The 24,256-nt window shown below is 37.5% G+C and overlaps 1 protein-coding gene across 11 annotated transcripts in view; it reads left to right on the top strand.

Moving 5' to 3' along the window:
- Positions 1–2,172: 2,172 nt before the first annotated feature.
- The window catches only part of CFAP70 (cilia and flagella associated protein 70), a 95,576-nt gene continuing 73,492 nt past the window's right edge, over positions 2,173–24,256 (top strand). For 6 of the 11 annotated variants that reach the window (XM_025435027.3, XM_025435024.3, XM_025435026.3 and 3 more), the window contains exons 1-5: positions 2,176–2,338; positions 4,737–4,839; positions 6,000–6,186; positions 20,588–20,686; positions 20,851–20,930. In XM_025435027.3, the coding sequence (XP_025290812.1) occupies positions 4,777–4,839; positions 6,000–6,186; positions 20,588–20,686; positions 20,851–20,930 (429 nt within the window). In that variant the 5' untranslated portion in view covers positions 2,176–2,338; positions 4,737–4,776. Of the gene's footprint in view, positions 2,339–3,067; positions 3,091–4,736; positions 4,840–5,999; positions 6,187–20,587; positions 20,687–20,850; positions 20,931–24,256 lie in introns of those variants that run through there. The other 5 variants (XM_025435023.3, XM_025435022.3, XM_049108777.1 and 2 more) reach the window with 5 other exon arrangements.

The following is a 24,256-nucleotide window of genomic DNA, read 5'->3' as shown; positions in this document are numbered from 1 at the left end:
TTATTTTCACTTATTTGTAGGATGGCCTACAACCTGATAGCAGGAATACCGCAAAATGATGCATTGCTTTTCCCAGTGAATACCAACAGGAGGCATGCAGTGTAGACTCCTCCCAACCCTGGTGATTAACCTTAATCACATGATCTTGTTGGTTTCATTTTACCATTTCTCCTTTGTAATTGATTAGTACTCCAAAATAATGCCAATATCCTCTTCTCAAACCTCCTCCCACCAACCTTCAGTGTCCACTGAAGACCCTGCCTGAATCATCCATCTCTGTAATGGGTGCCAAAGGTAATTCTCTATTTCCATCATTTCCTCTGCTTTTTTTGGATTAGCATTTTACTATTAGAGCTTTTCTTTCTCTCCATTTATTTACATCAGTGTGAACTTGTAGATTCCTGTTTTACTCAATGAATTGTAATCCATTATTGTTTATTTTGATGCCCCAATTGTCTCTGATTTGGCCAGTGGGAGCCCCTTCAAGCTGGCTCTTAACATTGCAGCATTTGAAAGTATGTATATTAATAAACATGGGTCATTAGAGTTTTAGTTTCCATTGTGACATAACAGAGTTTTGACATTTTGAAGCTTGCCATTTCAGCTTCACCTAGGATACTTTACTCCCTTCTGTTATGGACTGAATGTCTGTGTCTCCCTAAAGCTCATATGTAGAAGCTGTAATCTTCATTGTGTCTAATCTGCAGTAAAGAAGTAATAAGGGTTTAATAAACCTTAATAAGAGTGCAGTCCTGATCTGATAGGATGAGTACCCTTATAAGAGGAGATACCAGAAAATTCTGTGTGTGCACACACTGAGGAAAGGCCATGTGAGAACACACCAAGAAGTTGGCAGACTGCAATCCAGGAAGTGCTCTTACCAGAAACCTAATCAGGCAAAGCCTGATCTTGCACTTCTAGCTTCCAGAACTGTGAGAAAATAAACTTCCATGGTTTAAGCCACGCTCTCCCCCAAAAAGTATGTATGTTGCTAAGATTCATTCATATGATAACTATAGTTCGTTCATTTAGACTGCTTTGTAATATGCTATTTTGTGCCTATGTCAATTTATTCATCCACTCTAACATTGATGGACACTGGGTTGTTTCCACGTTTTTGCTATTTTACTATTCCAAAATCCTAATGTTGAGCTTGAAATGTATTAAAATTTTGGATTAATATCATATCCTTCAAATCTGTTCATTGTATAAGTATTGAACACTGAAGTATGATTGTTTTGCAGTCTCACCAACAGTACGGTGAGAGGCTCACTTTTATTTTTCTTCCAAGTTTATTTTTCAAGTTTTTATTTAAATTCTGGTTAGTTAGCATACAGTGTAACGTTAGTTTCAGGTGTAGGATTTTAGTGCTTCATCACTTACATGGAACACCCAGTGCTCATCCTCACATGTGTACTTCTCAATACCCACTACCCACTAACCTATTTTACCCATTACCCCCTCTGCCACTCTCCCCTCCAGCAACCTTCAGCGCGTTCTGTACAGTTGAGTCTTTTATGGTTTGCTTTTTTTTTTAAACCTCTATTTCATCTGCTGTTTCTTAAATTCCACATATGACTAAAATCATACAGTATTTATCTTTTATTTCATATAGAGGGTCACTTTTAAAATACTATCATCTGCATTTTTCTTTTTTTAAGATTTTTATTTATTTATTCATGAGAGACACAGGCAGAGGGAGAAGCAGGGTCCCTGCAAGGAGCCCGATGTGGGACTCGATCCCAGGACCCCGGGATCACGACCTGAGCCAAAGGCAGATGCTCAACCACCGAGCCACCCAGGCGCCCCTATCATCTGCATTTTTCATGGAGAAAGATTTAAATGACCTGTTTTCAAAACCATGCAATAAACGCTTTTATTTTAAGTAAATGTCCTCTTGGTTTTTCTTCTATTTATGTAAGGATATTGAAAGAAAAGGGTCGAGAAAACAAAATCAAAAGTTGGAAAACTTTAGGCTCGTGTGGATGCAAATTTGCACCCGCGGACGAGGCGATCCCAGGCAGGACCGGGCGGCTCCAGCAAGCAATTCCCAGAGCCCAAGCGCAGAAACCACCCCCACCCCCAGCTCTGTTTCCCGCCCTAAAACTTTATCGCGAGTCTTGGGATAAACTTTGTGGTGATTGCTTGGGAACTAAATTCTCGCGAGAGGTAGGTAGTTGCTACAGTTACGCCTAAGGCGTTTGCGGCTTCCTCAGGTAAGACGTCGGTATCGCTGCTCAGGGAACCCTCTGCTCCCGGACTCCCCGCCGTGGCTCTGCGACCGCGCCCGTTACCTCAGTCTCTTCAGCTAGGCCGCGTCCCAGCGCAGTGCACTGAGGTACAGACCTAAACGCCACCCACCCCGCTGGACCTAAACGCTGGCTGCTGCGCCGGCCCATCCCAGGCCTCCCACCTGAGGCCGGGCTTAGAGCCCCTTCTCGCTTTGCCCCAGATACCCGGCAGTAGCTCCCTACCGCGCCCCTGTCCCCAGACGACACCCGCCCATCCCATCGTATCCGTCGTCAAACCTGTTTCCGGTGTGACTGTTCCCTTGCATTTTCTTTCGTCTTAAAGATTTTGCTTTTAAGTAATCGCTACACGCAACGTGGGTCTTGAACTCACAACCCCGAGAGCAAGAGTCTCATGCTCCACCCACTGAGCCAGCCAGGTGCCCCTCCCTTGCATTTTCTTATGAGCAATATGACAAGGAATGGGTGCTTCTTGGGAGCAACAAGAGCCCGCCCCCGCCGCCTGGACCTTTTTAAACATTTTTTAAATTGGAGTTCAATTTGCCAACATATAGCATATAACCCAGTGCTCATCCCGCCAAGGGCCCCCCTCAGTGCCCGTCACCCAGTCACCTCGCCCCCTGCCCACCTCCCGTTCCACTACCCCTTGTTCATTTCCTAGAGTTAGGTGTCTCTCATGTTTTGTCACACACACTGAAATTTTCACTCATTTTCTTTCCCTTTATTCCCTTTCACTAATTTTTATATTCCCCAAATGAATGAGACCATATAATGTTTGTCCTTTTCCGATTGACCTATTTCATCATAATACCCTCCAGGTCCATCCACGCAGAAGCAAATGGTGGGTATTCGTCGTTTCTAATGGCTAATATTCCCTTGTATACATAGACCACATCTTCTGTATCCATCATCTTTTGATGGACACCGAGGCTCCTTCCACAGTTTGGCTATTGTGGACATCGCTGCTAGAAACATTGGGGTGCAGGTGTCCCGGCGTTTCACTGCATATGTATCTTTGGGGTAAATCCCCAGCAGTGCAATTGCTGGGTCATACTGCCGCCCTGACCTTAATGCAACTAGCCAGATTTCTTGCATTCATTATGCAGTAAATATCCTGCTAAGACAAGGCATAGTGCCAGGCCCTCAGAGACTGTAAAAATGAATGAGAGATTACTTGTCTTGAAGGGAGTAATTGAACTTTTAGGAAAAGCAGTGCACATTAATAATATCATTTGTATTGTACTTCATAGCTTAAGCAGTTTTACTATTTTAGTGGATATTCACAACAAATGTGAAAATCAGAAGTTATATTATCTCTTTTATAGAAGGTGAAACAGGCTCTGAGAAATTAGGCTAGTGAAGGCCTAATTCATGTGGTACTAATGAAAATGAGAGTAATGTAAAAAGGTCGTTTCTAATGTGAATTAAAAAATTTTTTTTAATTTATTTAAATTCAATTTGCCAATATATACTATAACACCTAGTGCTCATCTCATCACGTGTCCTCCTTAATCTAATGTGAATTTGATAAGAAAATTGTCAGGGTCACTTAGATCCTGAATGAGCCTGAAGACATGGTGTTGAACAAGTGATCTGAGATGTTTAGATGACTTCAAGTGAGGGAATAGCTGAGAAGAGATAGAATAATTTTTTAAAGATTTTATTTATTTATTCATGAGAGACAGAGAGAGAGAAGCAGAGACATAGGCAGAGGGAGAAGCAGGTTCCATGCAGGGACCCCAATGTGGGACTTGATCCCAGGACTCCGGGATCATGCCCTGGGCCAAAGGCAGACGCTCAACCCCTGAGCCACCCGGGCATCACAAGACAATAATTATAAAGCCTGTGAACAGCAAAGTATCACCTTTTTTGTACCACCAGTCCTAGACATAGCATAGTGTGTCCTCAGTAAACGTTTGAATTGCATTAAGTTCCACTTTGAATTGAGGTAGAAAATCTTTCTTACACCAATTTATTTTTGAAATTATGTCCTTAGTGTTGTAAAATAACTAGAAAATATCTCAGACTAAATTGGACATATGTCAGAACTTTTACTGATGAACTAACCATTATTCCATGTGGCTGTTTTTTTCCTGTTAGATATTTTTATAAAAGAGATTAAGTCATCTTTGAGGGGAGATTTGCACATTAAAAAAAAAAAAAAAAAAAACCTACCAAAGAATACTATGGGAGATGTAGGGGGTAGTGGTGGGGTGGGAAGTAAGGGAGATGCCATTCCTGCTCTCTTTGTCTTGTGATGATTTGTGCTTCATGGATTGGTTATATGTATAAAGATCATGTCAGCACTAACTGAAGGAATCCTTCCTGTGACCAGGTCTGTAAAGCACAATCCAGCAGCAGAGGGCACAAAACAATGCTGGACTGTGGCATTTTCCTAGGTTCTCACCTAGTATTGGTTATGATGTAATGTGGGTACTTCTGCAGCTGTGGTACTTGAGAGGAGAGATTGATTCATTATGTTTACAGAGACCAAAGAAGTCCAGGGGGACTTTGCCCAAGTGCTGCTATGGAGCAGATGTCATCAACAGGCAGACCCGTCCAGATCACTGTGACAGATGGATATGACTTGGTAAAGTTATTTTTGGAAATTAGAGAGGTTCTTAGTTTATTCATTTTCTTGAAAGTATATTTGTCTTTGAGTTCAAGTTTACCTGTCAAACATCTATCTGCAGGTTTCATGAAGATGTATTGGGAGCACCAGCAGGAGGAATGGTTTTGCACCCTCCAAAACATCAAACCTGCTGATCTTAACATTTCAATGGCATTTTTTTTAAGATTTTTTATTCATGAGAGACACAGAGAGAGGCAGAGACACAGGCAGAGGGAGAAGCAGGTTCTATGCAGGGAGCCCGACGCAGGACTCGATCCTGGGTCTCCAGGATCACACCCTGGGCCAAAGGCAGCGCTAAACCGCTGAGCCACCCGGGCTGCCCTTCAATGGCATTTCTTTCTCAGTTTTCCTTTTTGTTAGACTATATAATCAGCAGGTCACATCACTATGTGTGTAAAATACCTGGCAACTACATTTAACAGGTGAAACAAGAAGTGATTTTTGTTTTTCTATACTACAAGTCTTTTTCTTCTGAATTCTTCCAGAGTTTCTCTTGTGATTAATTTCAATTGTTGAATTTAAATAATAAAACTACAATATAAGGTAACTTAAAAATTACAAGAATAATGAAATGGCAAAATATTCATTCACTATTATGAAGTCAGATAGCTCATTCCAAAACAGGATGTCATGAATGATCTTTACTTTGTTTTAAAAGGTATATATAAAAGGTGTATGTATAAATGTGTGTGTGTGTGTGTATATATATATATACACACACACACACACGTGTATTCACAGAAATGCACTAGAAAATATATTCTAAAATATTAATAGTGCTTGCGTGTTAGAGTGAAACTATAGGTAATTTGTTTTCCTGTGTGCTTTTCTCACTTTTTCAAATATTTCACAATATACTTTTATAACCATGTGGATAACCAGAAGTTATTTTTAAAAACTCTGAATGTAATGGCATTTAAATAGAATGTTGCAGTTAGCTACAACTAGATTTGTTTAGTTTGTTACAACTTTCTATCTACCCTTTTTGTATTTGTGATATATAGCTTGTTAGGAAAACATGGAAAACACTGTTTAGTTCAAGTCAAAATGAATTGCCAGATATGTAGGAAAATTCTCTCTTTGAGTATAATTGTAAAGTGGTATCTTTCTGTCAACAGAAAGGTTTTAAAGGAGAAACTCCAGTTACTTTTATTCGTGCAGAATTCAATCAAATGGTTCTGGGAGACTCTGCAAAAGTTACGGTTTCTGCAGAAGGAACTGCAAAATACAACTTCACAAGCAGTTTTGAGTTCAATCCTGAAGGAGGAATTACTTTAGATGACATTGCCCACAAACCTGTGTTCTGTAAGTCTCTGTGGTACTAAAAATATTAATTATGTTGAGTATGTTGTAAGGAGATTCTGAGGTATTTAGTAGCTGTTTGGGGGACAAATGAATACACCATACCTTTTGCACCTAGGAATAACGTGGTATAATTTGAGTCCTACCTGCTTTTGGCAGCAGTCTCCATAGGCGGCTAATTTTAATCAGTTTGTATCAAAGACCTTTTGACATTTGACTGTACTTTGCAGTCCTTATCTCCTAAGCTGGATTGGGAGCTTTCCTAAATATTTCTGTGTTTAGGGTTGCCAAATTGAGGGGAAAAGAAATTAGGATATATATTAAAAAATTATTCATTGGTTATCTGAAATTCAAATTTAATTGGGCATCTTGTATTTTACCTGGCTACCCTATCTGTAATTCTGTATACAATACTTCTGTACACTTTTTTTTTGAAATTCAGGTCTGTATCTTACTTATTTTAGAATTCCTAGTGCCTAGAAATATCTGAGACATAAAAGGGCTCAAAAAATGTTCAATGAATGAATGAATAAATGGACATATAACTTCTGTATCAATACTTTTACAGTTTCTAAGTACACAGTATTATCTCTGACATACTTTGTTCTTACACCTATACATTAATCTAAAGCTTTTGTTTTAACCTATACTCTTAATTTTTGTTTTGTTATTTTTTTAGTGGCACATCTCCTGTAGCATCTGCCAAAAACCACAGATTCCAAGATCCCAGACCCAGAGAAGTGGGACCTACCTGGGAATCCTACAGTATTCTAGAGTAGTGCATTCTAAGCCTTTTTTCCCATGAAAGTCACCTGAGGCTGAGAGAAAATAGGCTTCAGAGCCCTACCCTAGACTATTAAATTCATGATTGCTGGGGAAAGGTCCTAGGAAGCTGCATGTAGGAACAAAAGTGTCTGGTGATTCCTGGGAAACACTGTTCCAGAAAAGTAATTCTTAGGTCTGACCTAGCTGGGAATCAGTTACCCATGGAGGCATCCATCTAATCCATACTCTCTACTCACTCCATTCTGCTTCTTTCTTCTTTGCTTTGTGCTTCTCTGTCACTCCCAACCCCAAATAAGAGGAGTGTCAGTATCCTAATTGCCTTCCTCCCTGGCATGTTAGATGAGAAAGGCAGAACTGGAACATGGTTTTAAATGTGACATTGAATTCATGAGAAAGAAAGGGCCAGCCCTTTGTTACAGAAGCAAAAGCTGGAACTGAAACCGGGAACTCTTGAACAGCTGCTATTGGTATGTGGTGGTGTAGGCAGAAAGGGCAGTACTCCAAAATCTAGGGACTTGGGTTTTAATGGTCTTAGACCAACAGACCTTGGGCAACTGTAGATGGGAGCTGTCCCCAACCCCTTTAGCACAAGCCAGGACTATCAAAAAGAATGGACTAGAAAAAAAAATCCATGCCCCATCATATGTGTCTAGCCATTGGATAGATGAAAAAGGTCTTTCCTAATAAGTAGTAATCATAGGGTCGTTCCAATCATTAAATAACATATATTTTCTTAAAACATACAAGGAACATTTATACAATAGAAACTGGCTGGCCAGATACTATGCAATAAAACAAGTTCTGCCATATGCCAAAGAATCAATGGGATACAGACTAAGTTTTCTGACCAAAACACAAGTCAACAAAATTAGAAATATATAACAAAAATATAGGGAAAAAAGGAATCCATTTGGAATTTTTAAGTCACACTTATGTGTAATTCATGGGACAACAAAGAAATCATAAGACAAACTATAAAATATTTAGAATCAATAACAGAAAAACACCAAATATCAGACTTGTGAGATATAGCTAGAGGTACATTTATGCTCTCAAGTGCAGTCATTAGGGATCAAAAAAGATTTAAAAACAGAACCTCTGGGGTGGCTCAGTCGATTAAGCATCTTGAGACACTCAATCTCAGCTTAGGTTTGATCTCAGGGTTGCAAGTCCAAGCCCTGCTTTGGGTTCTATGCTGGGTGCGGAGCCTACTTAAAAAAATAATAAAACAGAGCCACTGGAGTATATATACTTTCCCCTATTTGTTTCACTATGTACAACTGCATACCTCAAACTTTCTATGTAAAACAAACATAAGAGACTCTGAGAAGTGGAGAGAAAAAGGAAATGAGACATGAGGAATGACACAGTGATGAATTGCTTGGGTTTGCTTTTTGCCTTGTATATCCTAGACTTGATGCTGAAGAGGCCAGCAACCTGGAAACATGAATGAGTGCAGACCAAAAAAAAAAAAAAAGAAAAAAACTAAAAGAGATCTGCTCTAACTAAAGACCAGGCAAAGGACAGCCTAGCAAGACAGAAAACTTTCAGTCAGTAGCTGTGCTGCTCCAGCCAAACATCACAGACACAAAAATGTGGCCCCACTCACACCCAAGCTGACTGGGAGACTGACTTCTACTCTCATAAAGCTTAAATTAGGTGCTCCAGCTAGGTGGTGTTTGAGAATACCAAATAGGAGGCCAGGATTTCGGTTCTGTGTGGTCATGAGCTCTCTCTTTCACCATGCGGTTTTAATGGAGACCACATAGGAAGCCTGGGCTTCTGCCCCAATTTGACAGTAATAAGATGTCATTCTACTACCTACTGTTGTGGTGTCAGAGGAGGCCTAATGTCAGTTTGAGACTCACCATCATCTATTGGTAATGAGCCTATACCCACTGTGGTATCTATGGAAAAGAGGTAAAGAACCAGAACCCCCACCCCTCATCAGCAATAATGAGGAACTGTCCCTCTCAGGTATCAATAGAGGCAGATTGGAGATAATAGACAATGCCCCTCCCCTTCCTCTGTTGGAGCAGTATAGAAAAATCCAGCTAAAACAGATGGTTTAATATCCAGAGTTTCATAACATACAAAAAGTCCAAGATTACATGAAAATCATTCATCATACCAAGAACCTGAAGATCTCAAACTGAATTTTAAAAGATAATCAGTAGATGCTAACACCAAGGTAACAGATACATTAGAATTATTAGACAAAGATTTTTAAAAGTCATGATAATCATTGAGCAATTGCAAACATGCTGGAAACAAAACATAGACTCAGCAGAGAAATAGAAGGTCTTAGAAACAGAAGACATAAAGAAGAACCTAATGGAAATTTTAGGTTAGAAAAATATAGTAACTTATGAAAAGCTCAGCAGATGGGCTTAACAGCAGAATAGAGGAGACAGAGAAACTGGAAGACAGAAAAATAGAAATACCCAGTCTGAGTAATCTGGAAGAAATAAACTTAAAAAAATGTAAACAAAGCTTCAAAGGCCTGTGGGACTATGACAAAAGGTCTAATAGTGTCATCAGAGTCTCAGGAGAGGAGAATGGGTGAGACTGAAAAAATAATCAAAGAAGTAAAGCCTGAAAACCCCAAATTTGGCAAGAGACATACACCTACAGATTCAAGAAGCTGATCAGACTCCCAGTAGGATTAAGCCAAAGAAATCCATATTAAGAAACATCATAATTAAACTTTTGAAAACTAAAGAGAGAACAAAATCTGAAAGCAAAGGAAAACAACCAGAATGTCATCAGTTTGTCATCAGAAGCCATGGAGGCCCAAAGGGAATGGAATATTTTCTAAGTGATAAAAGAACTGTCACCCAGAATCCAATACTCAGAGAAAAGATGTGAAGGGGAAATCAAGACTTTCAGATGAAAGAAAAAATTTGTGACCAGCAGATCCACCCTGAAAGAATGGCTGAAGGAATTTCTATAAAACAGAAGAGATATGATGAAAGAAAGAACTGAGGAACATTGGGAAGGAAGGAAGAATATGGTAAGCAAAAATTTGGATAAATGAAGCTTTTCTTCTCTTTGAGTTTTCTAAATTGTGTTTGACACTTGAAACAAGGTATAACACTGTCTCAAAAAAAAAAAAAACACTGTCTCATGCAGTTCTAAAGGTATATTGAGAAAATATTTTAGGCAGTTATAAACAGGAAAAGCAAAAGGACATAAGAGAGGTAAGATTTCTATACTTCAACTACTGATGACACTTGTAATAGATTGTAATAAGTAATGTATATGTAATGCAATACCTAGAGCAATGACTAAAAAACCTATACAAATATATACACTTAAAAGTATTATAGATAAAATAGAATTCTAAAGAACATTCATGTAATCTACAGGAAAGCAGAAAAAAGAAAACAAATGAAAAAGGGAGGACAAAAGACTTAAACCCTACTATATTAATAATTACATTAAGAAATCAAGAGACAGAGTTTGCAGAGTGTTTTTAAAAAACATGACCTAACTGTATGCTGTCTACAAGAAACTCAAAATATAACCATATAGTCAGGTAAAATGTAAACAGAAAGATATATTATGTACACATTCATCAACAACTGGAAATTACTGTAGTAGCATTAGATAAAATAGCCCATGCAAAGAAAATAACCAGCGTCAGAGAAGTTCATTGATAAGAGTCAACCCATCAGAAGACATAGCAATCTTAAATGTACATGCACTAAACAACAGAGCTGCAAAATATGTTAAACAAAAACTGATAAAACCAAGTGTGAATAGACGGATCCACAATTATAGTTGGGGACATAAACACCCTTCTCTCAATTTATGGAACAACTATATAGAAAATCAACAGGGATATAGGAAAACTCAACAACACCCATCAGCCTACAGTATCTAATCAATATTTTTTGGAAAGCAGAACATTATTTTCAAAAGCCCACAGACCACATACCAAAATCATACTCTGAGTCACAAACAACCTCAACATATTTAAGTGAATTAAAATGTGTTTTCTGACAAGAGTATCAAGCTAGAAATCAACAATAGAGAACAGGAAACTAAACACTTGAAAACAAAAAGACATTTCTAAGTAATCCATGGGTCAAAGAGGACATCTCAAGGGAAGTAAAAAAAATACAGTGAACTGAATGGAAATAAAAATACAAGGTAACAAAGTTTGTGGGACATAGCTAAAGAACTGCTGAGAAAATTTATCACACTAAATGCATACATTGAAAAAGAGGAAAAGTCTCAAATCAGTAATCTAAGCTGCCATCTCAAGGATTTAGAAAAAGAAAAGGAAAATCCAACAGAAGGAAGAAAATTATAAAGATGAAAGCAGAAAGCAATAAAATGAAAAACAGAAACAATAGGGAAAAATCAATGAAACAAATAACATAGCTGGTTATTTGAAAACATCAAGGAAGACTGACCAAAAGCAGAAAATGCTCCAGAGGAGAGAAAAGACACTATAAATTATCAATATTAGAAATGAAATGGAATTAACATCACAGATGGTAGACATTAAAAGGATAATAAAGAGATAAGCAACTATACATAAATTTGACAAGAAAATGGGCCAGTATTTTGAAAAACACAAATTCATCCTATATCATCCTATATGAATAAATTTGCTCTGTAACTGTCAAGGAAATTGAACTCATAATTTGAAATCTCAAGCCCAGATAGTTTTACTAAAAAGTTAAAAATAATAACTAACACTAATTCTACACAATCTTCCAGAAAATAGAAGGGAGGAAATACTTCATTTTCTGATGCTGGTGTTACACTGATACCAAAACAAGACAAAGACAGTACAAAAATGGGAAACTTGTGGCCAATATCTGTCATGAATATAGACACAAAAATTCTAACAAAATACTAGCAAGTAGAATTCAGCAATATATAAAAAGAATTATATGTCGTTATGAAGTGGGATTGATTCTAGGAATCCAAGATTGGTTCAGTATTTGAAAATTAGTCAATGTCATCTACTGTGTTCATAGTCTAAAGAAGAAAAAGTACACGGTCATATTGGTCAAAACAATAAAGGTTTTGACAAAATTTAATACCAATTCATGATAGAAATTCTCAGAAAAATACAAATAGAGGGAACTTCATCAACCTGACAAAGGCAAACATTATACTTAATGGCAAAAGATGAAATGCTTTCCTCCTAAGACTGGGAACAAATCAAGGTCAGATCTGCTCTCAACCACTCTTAAGAACATAGAGCTGGAAGCGCTAGACAGTGCAATTAAGTAAGAAAAGGAAATAAAAGGCATCTAGCTCTGAAAGGAAGAAATAAATCTGCCCCTATTTGCAGATGATATGATTGTCTATGTAGAAAATATCAAGGAATATGCAAAACTTTTAGAAAGAAAAAGTGAGATAATAGGATACAAATTTAAATGCACAAAATCAATTGTATTTCTATATGCTAGTAACAAATACATGGACACTAATACTAAAAATACAATAATACATCATTTACGATTGCTCTTTAAAATTAAGTCATGTAAATTTAAGAAAACATATATAGCACTTATGTGCTGAAAATTATACACTGTTGAATGACATTTAAAATTTTTATAAATGGAGAGACCTACTGTATTCATGGACTAGAAGACTCAACATAAGTAAGATGTCCGTTCTCCCCAAACTGATACAAAGGTTGAATGTAATTCTTATCAAAATCCCAGAAAGATTTTTTGTAGATATGGACAAGAGTATTATAAATGTATATAGAAAGGCAAAGGAACAAGGAAAGCTAAAATAATTTTGGAAAAGAATAAAATGGGAAGAATCACTATATTTAATGACTTATATAGCTACATTAAAATTGTGTGGTGTTTGTGGAAGGATAGACAGATCAATGGAAAAAATAGAAATAAAAATAGACTCATCTGGGGATCCCTGGGTGGCTTAGTGGTTTGGCACCTGCCTTTGGCCCAGAGCGCGATCCTGGAGTCCCGGAATCGAGTCCCGTGTCGGCTCCCAGCATGGAGCCTGCTTCTCCCTCCTCCTGTGTCTCTGCCTCTCTCTCTCTGTGTGTCTATCGTAAATAAATAAATAAATAAATAAATAAATAAATAAATAAATAAATCTATCTTTAAAAAAATAGACTCATCTAAATATGCCTAATGATTTTTTTTTAATTTTTATTTTTAATTTTTATTTTTTTTAATTTTTATTTATTTATGATAGTCACAGAGAGAGAGAGGCAGAGACACAGGCAGAGGGAGAAGCAGGCTCCATGCACCGGGAGCCCGATGTGGGATTCGATCCCGGGTCTCCAGGATCGCGCCCTGGGCCAAAGGCAGGAGCCAAACCACTGTGCCACCCAGGGATCCCTGCCTAATGATTTTTTAAAAGATATTATTTTTAAGTAATCTCGACCCAATGTGGGATTCATACTCAGAACTTGGAGATCAAGAGTCATATGCTTCACCAACTGAGCCAACCAGACACTCTTGCCTAATGATTTTTGGTAAAAGTGCAAAATTAATTCATTGGAGAAGTAGCCTTTCAACAAATGATGTTAGAGCAATCGAATATCTGTAGGCAAAAAAAATGAACCTCATACCTTATACAAAAATTAACTCAAAATTGATCACAGATTTAAATGTAAAATGTAAAGTCAGAAAACATTAAGAAAAAAAAAATCTTTAGGATCTAAGGTTAGGCAAAGAGTTCTTAAACCAAAAGCATGAACCATTAAAGAAAAAATCCTGGTGAATTGGGCTTCATAAAAATTAAAAACTTGCTCTGTGAAAAACCGAGGTTGAGAGTAAGAGAAAATATTCGCAAATCACAATTCGACAAAGTAATAGTATCAAATATATAAAGAACTATCAAAATTCAATGATAAAAAATACTCCAAACAAACCAGTTAGGAAATAGGCAAAAGACATGAAGAGACAGTTTACCAAAGCAGATAAAAGCATATGAAAAAGTGTTCAAAGTCATTAGCCATTAAGGAGATGTAAATCAAAACCACAATGAGACATCACTACACGCATATCAGAATGGTTAAATTAAAAATAGTGAAATCACCAAATTCTGACAAGGTTGCAAAGAACCTGGTTCACTGATACATCCCTACTGGAAATGTCAAATGTCAGAATTTCTGGTGGGAATGCTGTCAGTCTAGAAAGCAGTGTGCAATTTCTTTAAAAACAAAACCTGCAAACCACCATATATGATCCAGCAATTGTACTTCTGGGCCTTTTTTTTTTTTTTTTTTTTTTAACTTCTGGGCCTTTATCCCCCCCCAAAAAATGAAGACTTATATTCACACAAAAAACAGTATTTAATTTCTAGGAGCTTTATAGTAAAAAACTGTAAACAACCTAGATTCTTCCATGGGTAAACAAACATACATCCATACTATGAAATGCTACTCATCAATAAAAATGAACAAATTACTGGGACACAAACCAATCTTTGTGGATCTCCAGAGAACTGTGCTGAATGAAAAAGCCAATCTTAAAAGGTACATACTGTAAAATTATATTTATATAACATTTTTTAAATGACAAAGCATAGAAATGGAGACCAAATTAGTCGTTGCCTGGTGTTAAGAAGGAGGATAGTGGAGGTGTCTTTAAAAGGGTAACATGGGTTAAAAGGATAACCAGAATCCTTGTGGTGATGAAATGATCTGTATCTTGACTGTATCGATGTCAATATCCTGGTTGTGATAATTTACTGTAGTAATGTGAGATGTTACCATTGGGAAAAACAGGTACAAGATAGCTTTCTGTATTACTTTCATAATTGTATGTGAATCTGAAATTATCTCAAAATAAAAAGCTTAATTTGGGATATTCTATTCTTACAGGGGGAAAAAGCATCTTCGGTGGTGAGAAGTCTTGAAATTCAAAACCACTGGAGTTATAATGATAAAGCATTATTGTCTGCTCAAAAGTGAAAGAAAGTACACAAATTAATGAGTCAACCAAAAGCAACCCCTCCTTAGCATAGAGCCCACAAATTAGACTGAAACTGTGAAGGTAGCTGTGAAAACAGAAAAAAAAAAAAAAAAATGTGGAGACCATGAGTACCCTCTGCAATATAGTGTCATCTTCCCCTTGGATTTTCTTGAGAACCTCTTTCCAATTTGCCGAGAGTTAAGCTGTATAAAAGAAAGTTTCCTCTTTGTTAGTGGGGGGTTTATTAACAGTGTGTTAAGTCTTCTAAGAAGATGAAAGAGAGCTTTGACCATTTTGTTTTTGGAGCTCTGAGTGTATTAAAAAATGGACACATTCCCCATCCATGCCCCATGGATACAAAATTGTTTAAATATATCTTTAATAAAATAGTTCTCAACATTAAAAGATTAAAACCTATTGAGTTACTACTAAAATACAGAACTAAAATACTAAAATAACAGAACTACCGTTCTACTAAAATAGACAGAACCCCAAAGAATATAAAAAGAAAGAAGAAAGATAAGAACAAAAATTAATTAATTGGAAAATAAGCCCTAAAAAAGAGCTACAAAACAAAACCTGCTTCTTTAAAAGACTAACAAGGGTAGTTTGGGTGGTTCAGTGGTTGAGCCTCTGCCTTAGGCTCAGGGCGTAATCCTGGGGTCTTGGGATTGAGTCCCACATGGGGTTCCCTGTGGGGAGCTTGCTTCTCTCCCTGCCTATGTCTCTGCCTTCTCTTGATGTCTCTCATGAATAAATAAAATATTAAAAAAAAAAAACAACTAACAAAATAGACAAACTTCTGGCATGATTGGTTCAAAACAAAATGAAACCAAGACAAACAATGTTAGGAAGAAAATGGGGCACTACAGATAGAGTGTACTTTTGAAAATTATAAAAAGAATATTTTTGAAGATTCTGGGAAGATAAAGTAAGAAGCACCAGGAATCTGTCTCCCCACCTACACAATGCTTGCACTGCCACATTTTGTCTGATATAACTATTTTGGAACTCAAGTCTGTTGAAGGCTTGCAACTTCCAGGGGAAAATTTTGATGGCACATGGTGATTAATTTTGGTTAATTTCAGATTTTTTTGTTAAGGTTTTATTTATTTATTCATGAGAGACACACAGAGAGAGAGAGAGGCAGAGACACAGGCAGAGGGAGAAGCAGGCTCCACACAGGGAGCCCGACATGGGACTTGATTCCGGGTCCCCAGGATCACGCCCTGGGCCGAAGGCGGCGCCAAACCGCCGAGTCACCCGGGCTGCCCTAATTTCAGATCTTAACACAGTAGCAGCTACTCACTTCCCACCCCTGTAGGCATGTAGCAGCAGGGAGCCATGTATGTGTTCCTCTAGTAGCTTGCACACAGCTTGCTGGAGCCAGGATGAGCTAAAAGGACCTTGTCCTTAAATATTGTGGATCTGTTCTCTGATTGCCGATGGCTGCTTCTGATCACAGAAGACAAAGAGGCTATCTGCTGTTGTTGCACCTCCCTCCATTCCATTGTTGTAAGGCCCTTCCTCCTGCTAGAAACTACCAAGGGATTTAAAGGGACCATCCTTTATCTCCCTTTCCTTTTTCTTTTTCCCCTGTTGAGGAACCAGACATTCAAAACTAGGACACTTGAAAACAAGTGCACATGAGGTGAAAACTAGAAAGTGACCATGCATGTCTAAGGAAATACTCAGAAAATAATTTGGGCAACCTGGGTGGCTCAGCGGTTTAGCGCCACCTTCAGCCCGGGATGTGATCCTGGAGACCCAGGATCAAGTCCCACGTCAGGCTCCCTGCATGGAGCCTGTCTCTCTGTCTCTCTTTCTCGTGAATAAATAAATAAAATATTAAAAAAAGAAAGTACCTTAATTTTATGCCTCAGGCTATCCCTCAGCACAGAGACAACCTACAATGACAAAAATAAACAATAAAAAACAGTAAACCCTGGGAAGGGGGAGAATCTAATTTCCAGACTTATCCCATTATTAGATTCAAATATCCAATGTTCAACAAAAAAATCATAAAGTATACAAGGAAACATAAAGTATAGCCTATTCAAACAAGAAAAAAATCACAAGAAACAACAGTGTTGGCCAGAATGTGGAGAAGAAACTTATGCACTGTTAGTGGGAATGCAAACTGGTGTGGCCACTGTGGAAAACAGTATGGAGGCTCCTCAAAAAATTAAAAATAGAATTACTATATGATCTAGTAGTTCCACTATTGGACATTTACCCAAAGAATATGAAAACACAAATCCAAAAAGATGTATGCACGCCTATGTTTATTGCAGTATTATTTATGATAGCTAAAATATGGAAGCAATCCAAGTGTCCATCAATAGAGGAATGGATAAAGAATATATATATATATATATATATATATATATATATATATATATATGCATCTGACTCCTGATTTCAGCTCAGGTCCTGATCTCAGGGTCATGAGATTGAGCCCAATATCAGGCTTCTTGCTCCACATGGAGTCTGCTTGGATTTCTCTTTCTCTCTGCCCCTCCCCTGCACTCTCCAAGTCAATCAATCAATCAATCCTTTTTTGAAATGCAGGATACAAATTCAGCATACAAATATCAGTTGCATTTCTATATACTAACCATGAACAACATGAAAAGTAAGTTATAAATTCCATCCAAAGGAATAAAATACCTAAGAATTAACTTAACCAAGAAAATGAAAGACTTAATACAATGAAAACTACAAAATGTTGCTGAAAGAAATTAAAGATAACACAAATACATTGAAACATCCCATATTCGTGGATTGAAAAAGTTAATGTTAAGATGTTAATACTACCCAAAGTGTTTTACAGATTCAGTGCAATTCCTATCAAAATCCCAATTTTTTTTCAGAAATAGAAAAGGCCATCCTAAAATTCATATGGAATCCAAGAGACCCCAAATAACCAAAATGATATTGAAAAAGAGCGAAGTTGGAGACCTCACACTTACTGTTGTCAAAACTTACTACAAAACTAGAGTAATCAAAAAAAGTATAATAATGGCAGAATTAAAGACTTATATAACAATGAAATAGAATAGAGAGCCCAGAAATAACTCCTTACACATATGGTTAAATGATTTTCAATAAAGGTGCCAAGACCAGTTAATGAGGAAAAAACAATCTTTTCAACAATAGGTGCTAGGAAAATTGGATATCCGCATACAGAACAATGAAGTTGGACCATTACCTAACACCATATATAAAAACTCAGGATGGATTAAGGACTTAAATGCAATACTAGAAAAAAAACTCTTAGAAGAATATATAGGGGATCCCTGGGTGGCGCAGCGGTTTGGCGCCTGCCTTTGGCCCAGGGCGCGATCCTGGAGACCCCGGATCGAATCCCACATCAGGCTCCCGGTGCATGGAGCCTGCTTCTTCCTCTGCCTATGTCTCTGCCTCTCTCTCTCTCTCTCTGTGACTATCATAAATAAATAAAAATTAAAAAAAAAAAAAGAATATATAGGACAAAGCTTCATGACATTAGGTTTGGCTATGATTTCTTGGATAGGATACTAAAGGCAAAGGTAATGAAAGAGAGAAATTAGGGGAATTAGGGGTGGCTGGGTAGCTCCATTGGTTGAGCAGCCGACTCTTGGTTTTGGTTTGGGTCTTGATCTGGGGGTCATGGGATGGAGCCCCATGCTGCTCTGCACTTGGTAGAGGATCTGCTTGAGATTCTTTCCAGCAATTTTACTTAAGGGAATATATCTGAAATAATTGAAACCAGGGTTTCAAAGAAATATTTGTACACTGGTGCTCAAAGCAGCATTATTCAGAAAAGGTAAAACATGGAAGTAATCTACATGTCTGTCGACAGAATGGATAAGCAAAATATGGTATATATATATATATATATATATATATATATATATATACACACACACACAACTGAATATTATTCAGCCTTAAAAAAGAAGGTCTGACATACACTACAAGGATGAACTTTTTTACATTTGTTTTTATTGAAGTTCGATTTGCAACATATAACACCCAGTCCTCATCCCATCAAATGCCTTCCTCAGTTCTGTCACCCAGTTACCCCAACTCCCCACTCACTTCCCCTTCCGCAACCCTTTGCTCATTTCCCAGAGTTGAGGCTCATGGTTTGTCTCCCTCTCTAATTTTTCCCACTCAGTTCCCCTCCTTTCCCTTAAAATCCCCTTCACTATTTCTTATATTTAACAAGGATGAACTTTGAGGACAAGATGCTAACTGAAATAAGCCAGTCACAAAAAGACAAATGCTGCACGAAGTATGTAATCAAATAAATAGAGACAAGGATCATGGTGGTTGCCAGGGGGTGGAGAGAGTAGGAATTATTGTTTAATATATATAGAGTTTCAATTTTAGAAGATGGAAAGAGTTATGGTAATGGATGGTGGTGATGGTTGCACCAAAAATGTGAATATGTTTAATATTATTGGGTATGCTGGTAAATTTAATATGTATGTTACAATTAAAAAAAGACATTAAAAAAGTATTTTGTAATTTTGAAAACAAAGATCACAGAGTTTGATAACATACCACACAGGCATGTATGTTATTAAATTGTATTCTCTTTGCCAAAAATACTGAAGATGAACCTAAGTTTACAGGAAATAAGAACTCAGAAACAAACACCATGGGGGAGAGGGAGACAAATCCAGAAAATGAGACATTCTATAAAACAACTGGCCTGATGTCTCCAACAAATCAGTGTCATAGAAAAAAAATGTATGTGGGTAAAAAGACTGTTCTAAATGAAAATAAATGTAAGACATATGAGAACCGGATGCAACATGTTGTCTTTGGATCCTAGTTTGAACAAACAAGCTACAAAATAAATTTTAGGACAATTGAGAAATATTGAATGTAGACTGGGCATTAGATGAATTAAGGAATTACACTTAATTTTATTATTATACACTTGCTAGATTGATAAAAATTATTGTGACTATGAAGGAAAATGCCATATTTTGAATTTATATACTTTAGCATTTAGGAGTAAAATTTCATGATGTCTGCATGTACTTGAAAGTATTTCAGCAAATAAGAATGGATAAAGCAAATATGACATGTTAGTTATTGTTAAATCCAGGTGATGGCTATATAGATATTCAGTATACCAATCTCTCTACTTTTTTGTGTACTTCAGATTTTTCATAACACAGAGTAAGCTGCAGTGGAAAACCTGGTACATACCTTGCAAGCTCTGTAAATTACTCAAAGATCTACTAAATCCTATGCTAGGCAAAATGGGAAGATCTAGAATAGTTTTTTTCAAACTGCAGATCACAACTTTCTTGTCATTCGTAAAATTGATGGAAGGGGATCATGATCAGTGATCTCTTATACATGAAATAGAATACAAAATACTTAAGGGTTTTCAGTTAGTAAGGTATGAATATTATATGCAACTTTGTTTTAATCATATCCATCGGTTACTTTTATACCTATGTATGTACATGATGATGATATAAAGTCTACGTTTTACTTTAACTTGTAGGCAAAAATTCAATATGTCACTGACGTGGTTCAGTATTTCCATCAGAAGTCACTAATATTGGTGCCTTCTCAGGTTTTAAATTAATATCTCTTAAATGTTTTTGACAATGCTTTGTTTGTTGCATCATGATTATCTGATGGATGACTCAGACATGTTCTCATTTTCTTTGTTTTGATTTTTCTAGTAACTATGACTGAAGTTTTACCAAAGGAAAAGAAACAGAAAGATGAGAAGACCTTAATTCTTGGTCAAGCTGTGGTGGACCTTATTCCTTTACTGGAAGGTCAGCTGTGTGATTTGGTCAAAAGCTGATATAGGAAAGCTCATGAATTTTAGCTCCAGAGAAGTGCAAAAATCAGCCTCAGTAAATTTGAGAGATTTGATAAAAAGATGAGCCTCTTATCTCTGCCTAATCCTTCAATGGCTTGATTTGCCTTCTTTTTGCAGGAGAGAGTTCATTTGAAACGATGGCCCCCTTGCACCCTGTGCCAGGCTCACCTTTAGAACCTCTTCGGTCAGGTGTTAAGGTAACCAGAATTATAAATCTCAACCTTCCATCTGCCATTCAGTCTACCAAGTTTGTTTGCTATAAAGGTTCAATTCAGTTGAGTACAGTTCATCAGGAGTATTCTTTTCACAGGCACACATAGTACTAAGTTCTGGAAACAAAGGCAAATAAGTCAGAGTCCTATTTTAGAAGTCCATAATCTACACACCATGGGTTATAATTAGTCTGATTAAATGGTGGAATGGGGCATGTGGGCACAGAGTAGTTATTGGTTACTTTCCAGGGGTACATGTAACCATGGAGATGCCTCTTGAGCTATGTCCTGATGGATTAAATTGAAATATACATGGATGCACCTAACACACTTCCTGGCATAGTAAGCCTGAATTGGTAGGCTGTGCCACTGGTTTGTCCTCTGGGCTGTGTTTTCCATTCTTCAGTAGTCAGGGTCAGCAGTTTCTTGGGGCATTATTTTTGCCACTCTGGTGCAACTGCACTCACTTTCAACAGATACCACAGCTGCTTTCTGTTTTGCAAAAGTAAAAGGAGAGAAGGGCCCAAATGACCCAACTATTCTGAATGCAGTTCCCTAATTAACCATTGCTGTGGGGGCCTTCCTTCTTCTTATTGATTCTGACCTTGAGTCTGCCATAATCCACTTCTGCATCTGCTGTAGTCCTCTCTCTCTCTTATTTTAGACTGTGGTTGCTTGTTTGCTTTCTTTCTTTCTTTCTTGCTTTCTTGCTTTCTTGCTTTTCTTGCTTTTCTTGCTTTTCTTGCTTTCTTGCTTTCATCTGATTTAATTTGCTTTCTGTCTTTCTGGGATTCCTAATATGTAGTCCACTGATAGCATTTCTTACTTTCCAGGGGTATTATAGCATTATTCTTTTATTGTATGTAAAGGTGTAATTTAGTATCTTTCTGTAATTCCATGTGATTTGTGTTGGAATGACATATATATTTGAGCTCAGTTGGCCTCCACTGATCCAGTCTCCTCACTTATGTACCGTTGATTTTCCGTACATATCCTTTTTTTTTTTTTCCAGTGAGTTGGTGCCTTTATTGGCTGGCCGGCTACTTGAGGGGGAGATGAAGTGGGAGGAGTGCGTGGCCCCGATGCCGGGCCTGCCGTGCTTCATTCCTTATATATCCTTACAAGAAAAATTAGTCAAAGGGATTATTAGTACTTAGGATGTTTGCTCATTAGTATTCCTGTGTTTAGTTGTTTTACTCATTCAATGAAAAAAAGCATGATACTTAATTTTCATTTGCTTGTGAATTCCACTAATATTATATTTAAGCATCTACACTGGTTATTCTCAAAACTCAAAGAGTAAAATGATATAAACCTGTCCTTAGAAAAGTTTCCAATAAAGCATTCCCTGTCTGGATTGAGTGATACAAATTAGAAATCTTGAGGATATTTTGCTTATCCTTCTAGAGACATATTGATCAGAGATGTCACAGTCTTCAGTGCCTCTCTTTCTTAAAATATTCTTCCCTTTGATATTCCCACTCACTGACTGTACCTTCTTAGGTTCTTGTACCATACCTCATTCTTCTGCCTGTGTCTCGTGCGAATGTTCTGTCCTTGGCCACCTTTTCTTCTTAGTCTGTGTTCATATTCCTGGTTTGCAGGGGGAGGTTATTCATGATTTAACAGTCACCAGTATGAGCACTCCCTTGGACCCCAAATATAGCCAATCCCCAAATGTGCCTTTCAGCAAATCCAGACTATTTTATCTCCTAAATGCCTCTGGACTCTCTTCTTAGCTTTATTCCTATTATTATTGACTTATAACCTTTCAACATTACAGGTAGTCTCCCTCCAGTTCTGGCTTCTCACTGCTTGCTGAATTACTTACAAGTAAATATGATGACTTCTCATCCCCTGTTCAGTACTGTTTAATTCATAGATTCCCCCAGCGCTTGCATGTTAAGGTCTAGAATCCTTAGCAGACACGTAACAGCTTCTGTAATAGGAGCCTGCCACTTGTTAAATGTCATCTCTCAGACTCCCCTTCTTATTCTTTATATTCTAAACCCCTGAACTACTTACACCTGAACAAAATACACCATGCTATTTCTTTTTTAAAAAGAGTTTATTTATTTATTCATGAGAGATACAGAGAGGCGGAGACATAGGCATGGGGAGCCTGATATGGGACTCCATCCCAGGACCCTGGAATCATGCACTAAGCTGAAGGCAGATACTCAACCACTGAGCCACCCAGACATCCCACACCATGCTATTTCAATTGTCCTTTACATAAACTCTTCTGTTGGTCATTTGTATGTCTCCCTTAGAGAAATGTCTCTTCATGTCTTCTGCCCATTTCTTGAGTGGATTATTTGTTCTTTGGGTGTTGAATTTGATAAGTTCTTTACAGATTTTGGATACTAGCCCTTTATCTGATATGTCATTTGCAAATGTTTTCTCCCATTCTGTAGGTTGTCTTTTAGATTAAAAAACAATTTTTTTAATTTAAATTCAATTTGCCAACATATAGTATAACACCCAGTGCTCATCCCATCAAGTGCCCTCTTTAGTGCCCACCTCCCATCTCCCTACCCTCCTCCCCTTCCGCAACCCTTTGTTTGTTTCCCAGAGTAAGGAGTCTCTCTCATGGTTTGTCTCACTCCTTAATTTTTCCCCACTCAGTTTCCCTCCTTTCCCTTATAGTCCCTTATACTCCACATATGAGTGAAACCATATGATAATTGTCCTTTTCCAACTGACTTATTTCACTCACTACAATACCCTCCACATAGAAGCAAACAGTAGGTGTTTGTCTTTTCTGATGGCTGAGTAATAGTCCATGGTATATATACCACATCTTCTTTATTCATTCATCTGTTGAAGGACATTATGGCTTCTTCCACAGTTTGGCTATTGTGCACTTTGCTGCTATAAACACTGGGGTGCAGATATCCCAACGTTTCACCACATCAGTATCTTTGGGGAAAAACCCAGTAGTGCCATTGCTAGTTTATAGGGTAGCTCTAGTTTTAACTTCTTGAGGAACCTCCACACTGTTTTCCAGAGTGGCTGTACCAGCTTGCATCTACCAAATAGTGCAAGAGGGTTCCCCTTTCTCCACATCCCCTCCAACATTTGTTGTTTCCTGTCTTCTTAATTTTTGCCATTCTTAGTGGTGTGAGGTAGTATCTCATTGTGGGTTTGATTTGTATTTCCCTGATGGCAAGTGATGTGGAGCATTTTTTCAAGTGCTTTTTGGCCATGTATAGGTCTTCTTTGGAGAAATGTATGTTCATATCTTTTGCCCATTTCATGACTGGACTGTTTCTTGGATGATTTTGATAAGTTCTTCATAGATCTTGAAT

The sequence above is a fragment of the Canis lupus genome, chromosome 4 (assembly GCF_003254725.2).
Source record: "Canis lupus dingo isolate Sandy chromosome 4, ASM325472v2, whole genome shotgun sequence".
Lineage (NCBI taxonomy): Eukaryota > Metazoa > Chordata > Mammalia > Carnivora > Canidae > Canis > Canis lupus.
This window is presented reverse-complemented; position numbering and strand designations above follow the sequence as displayed.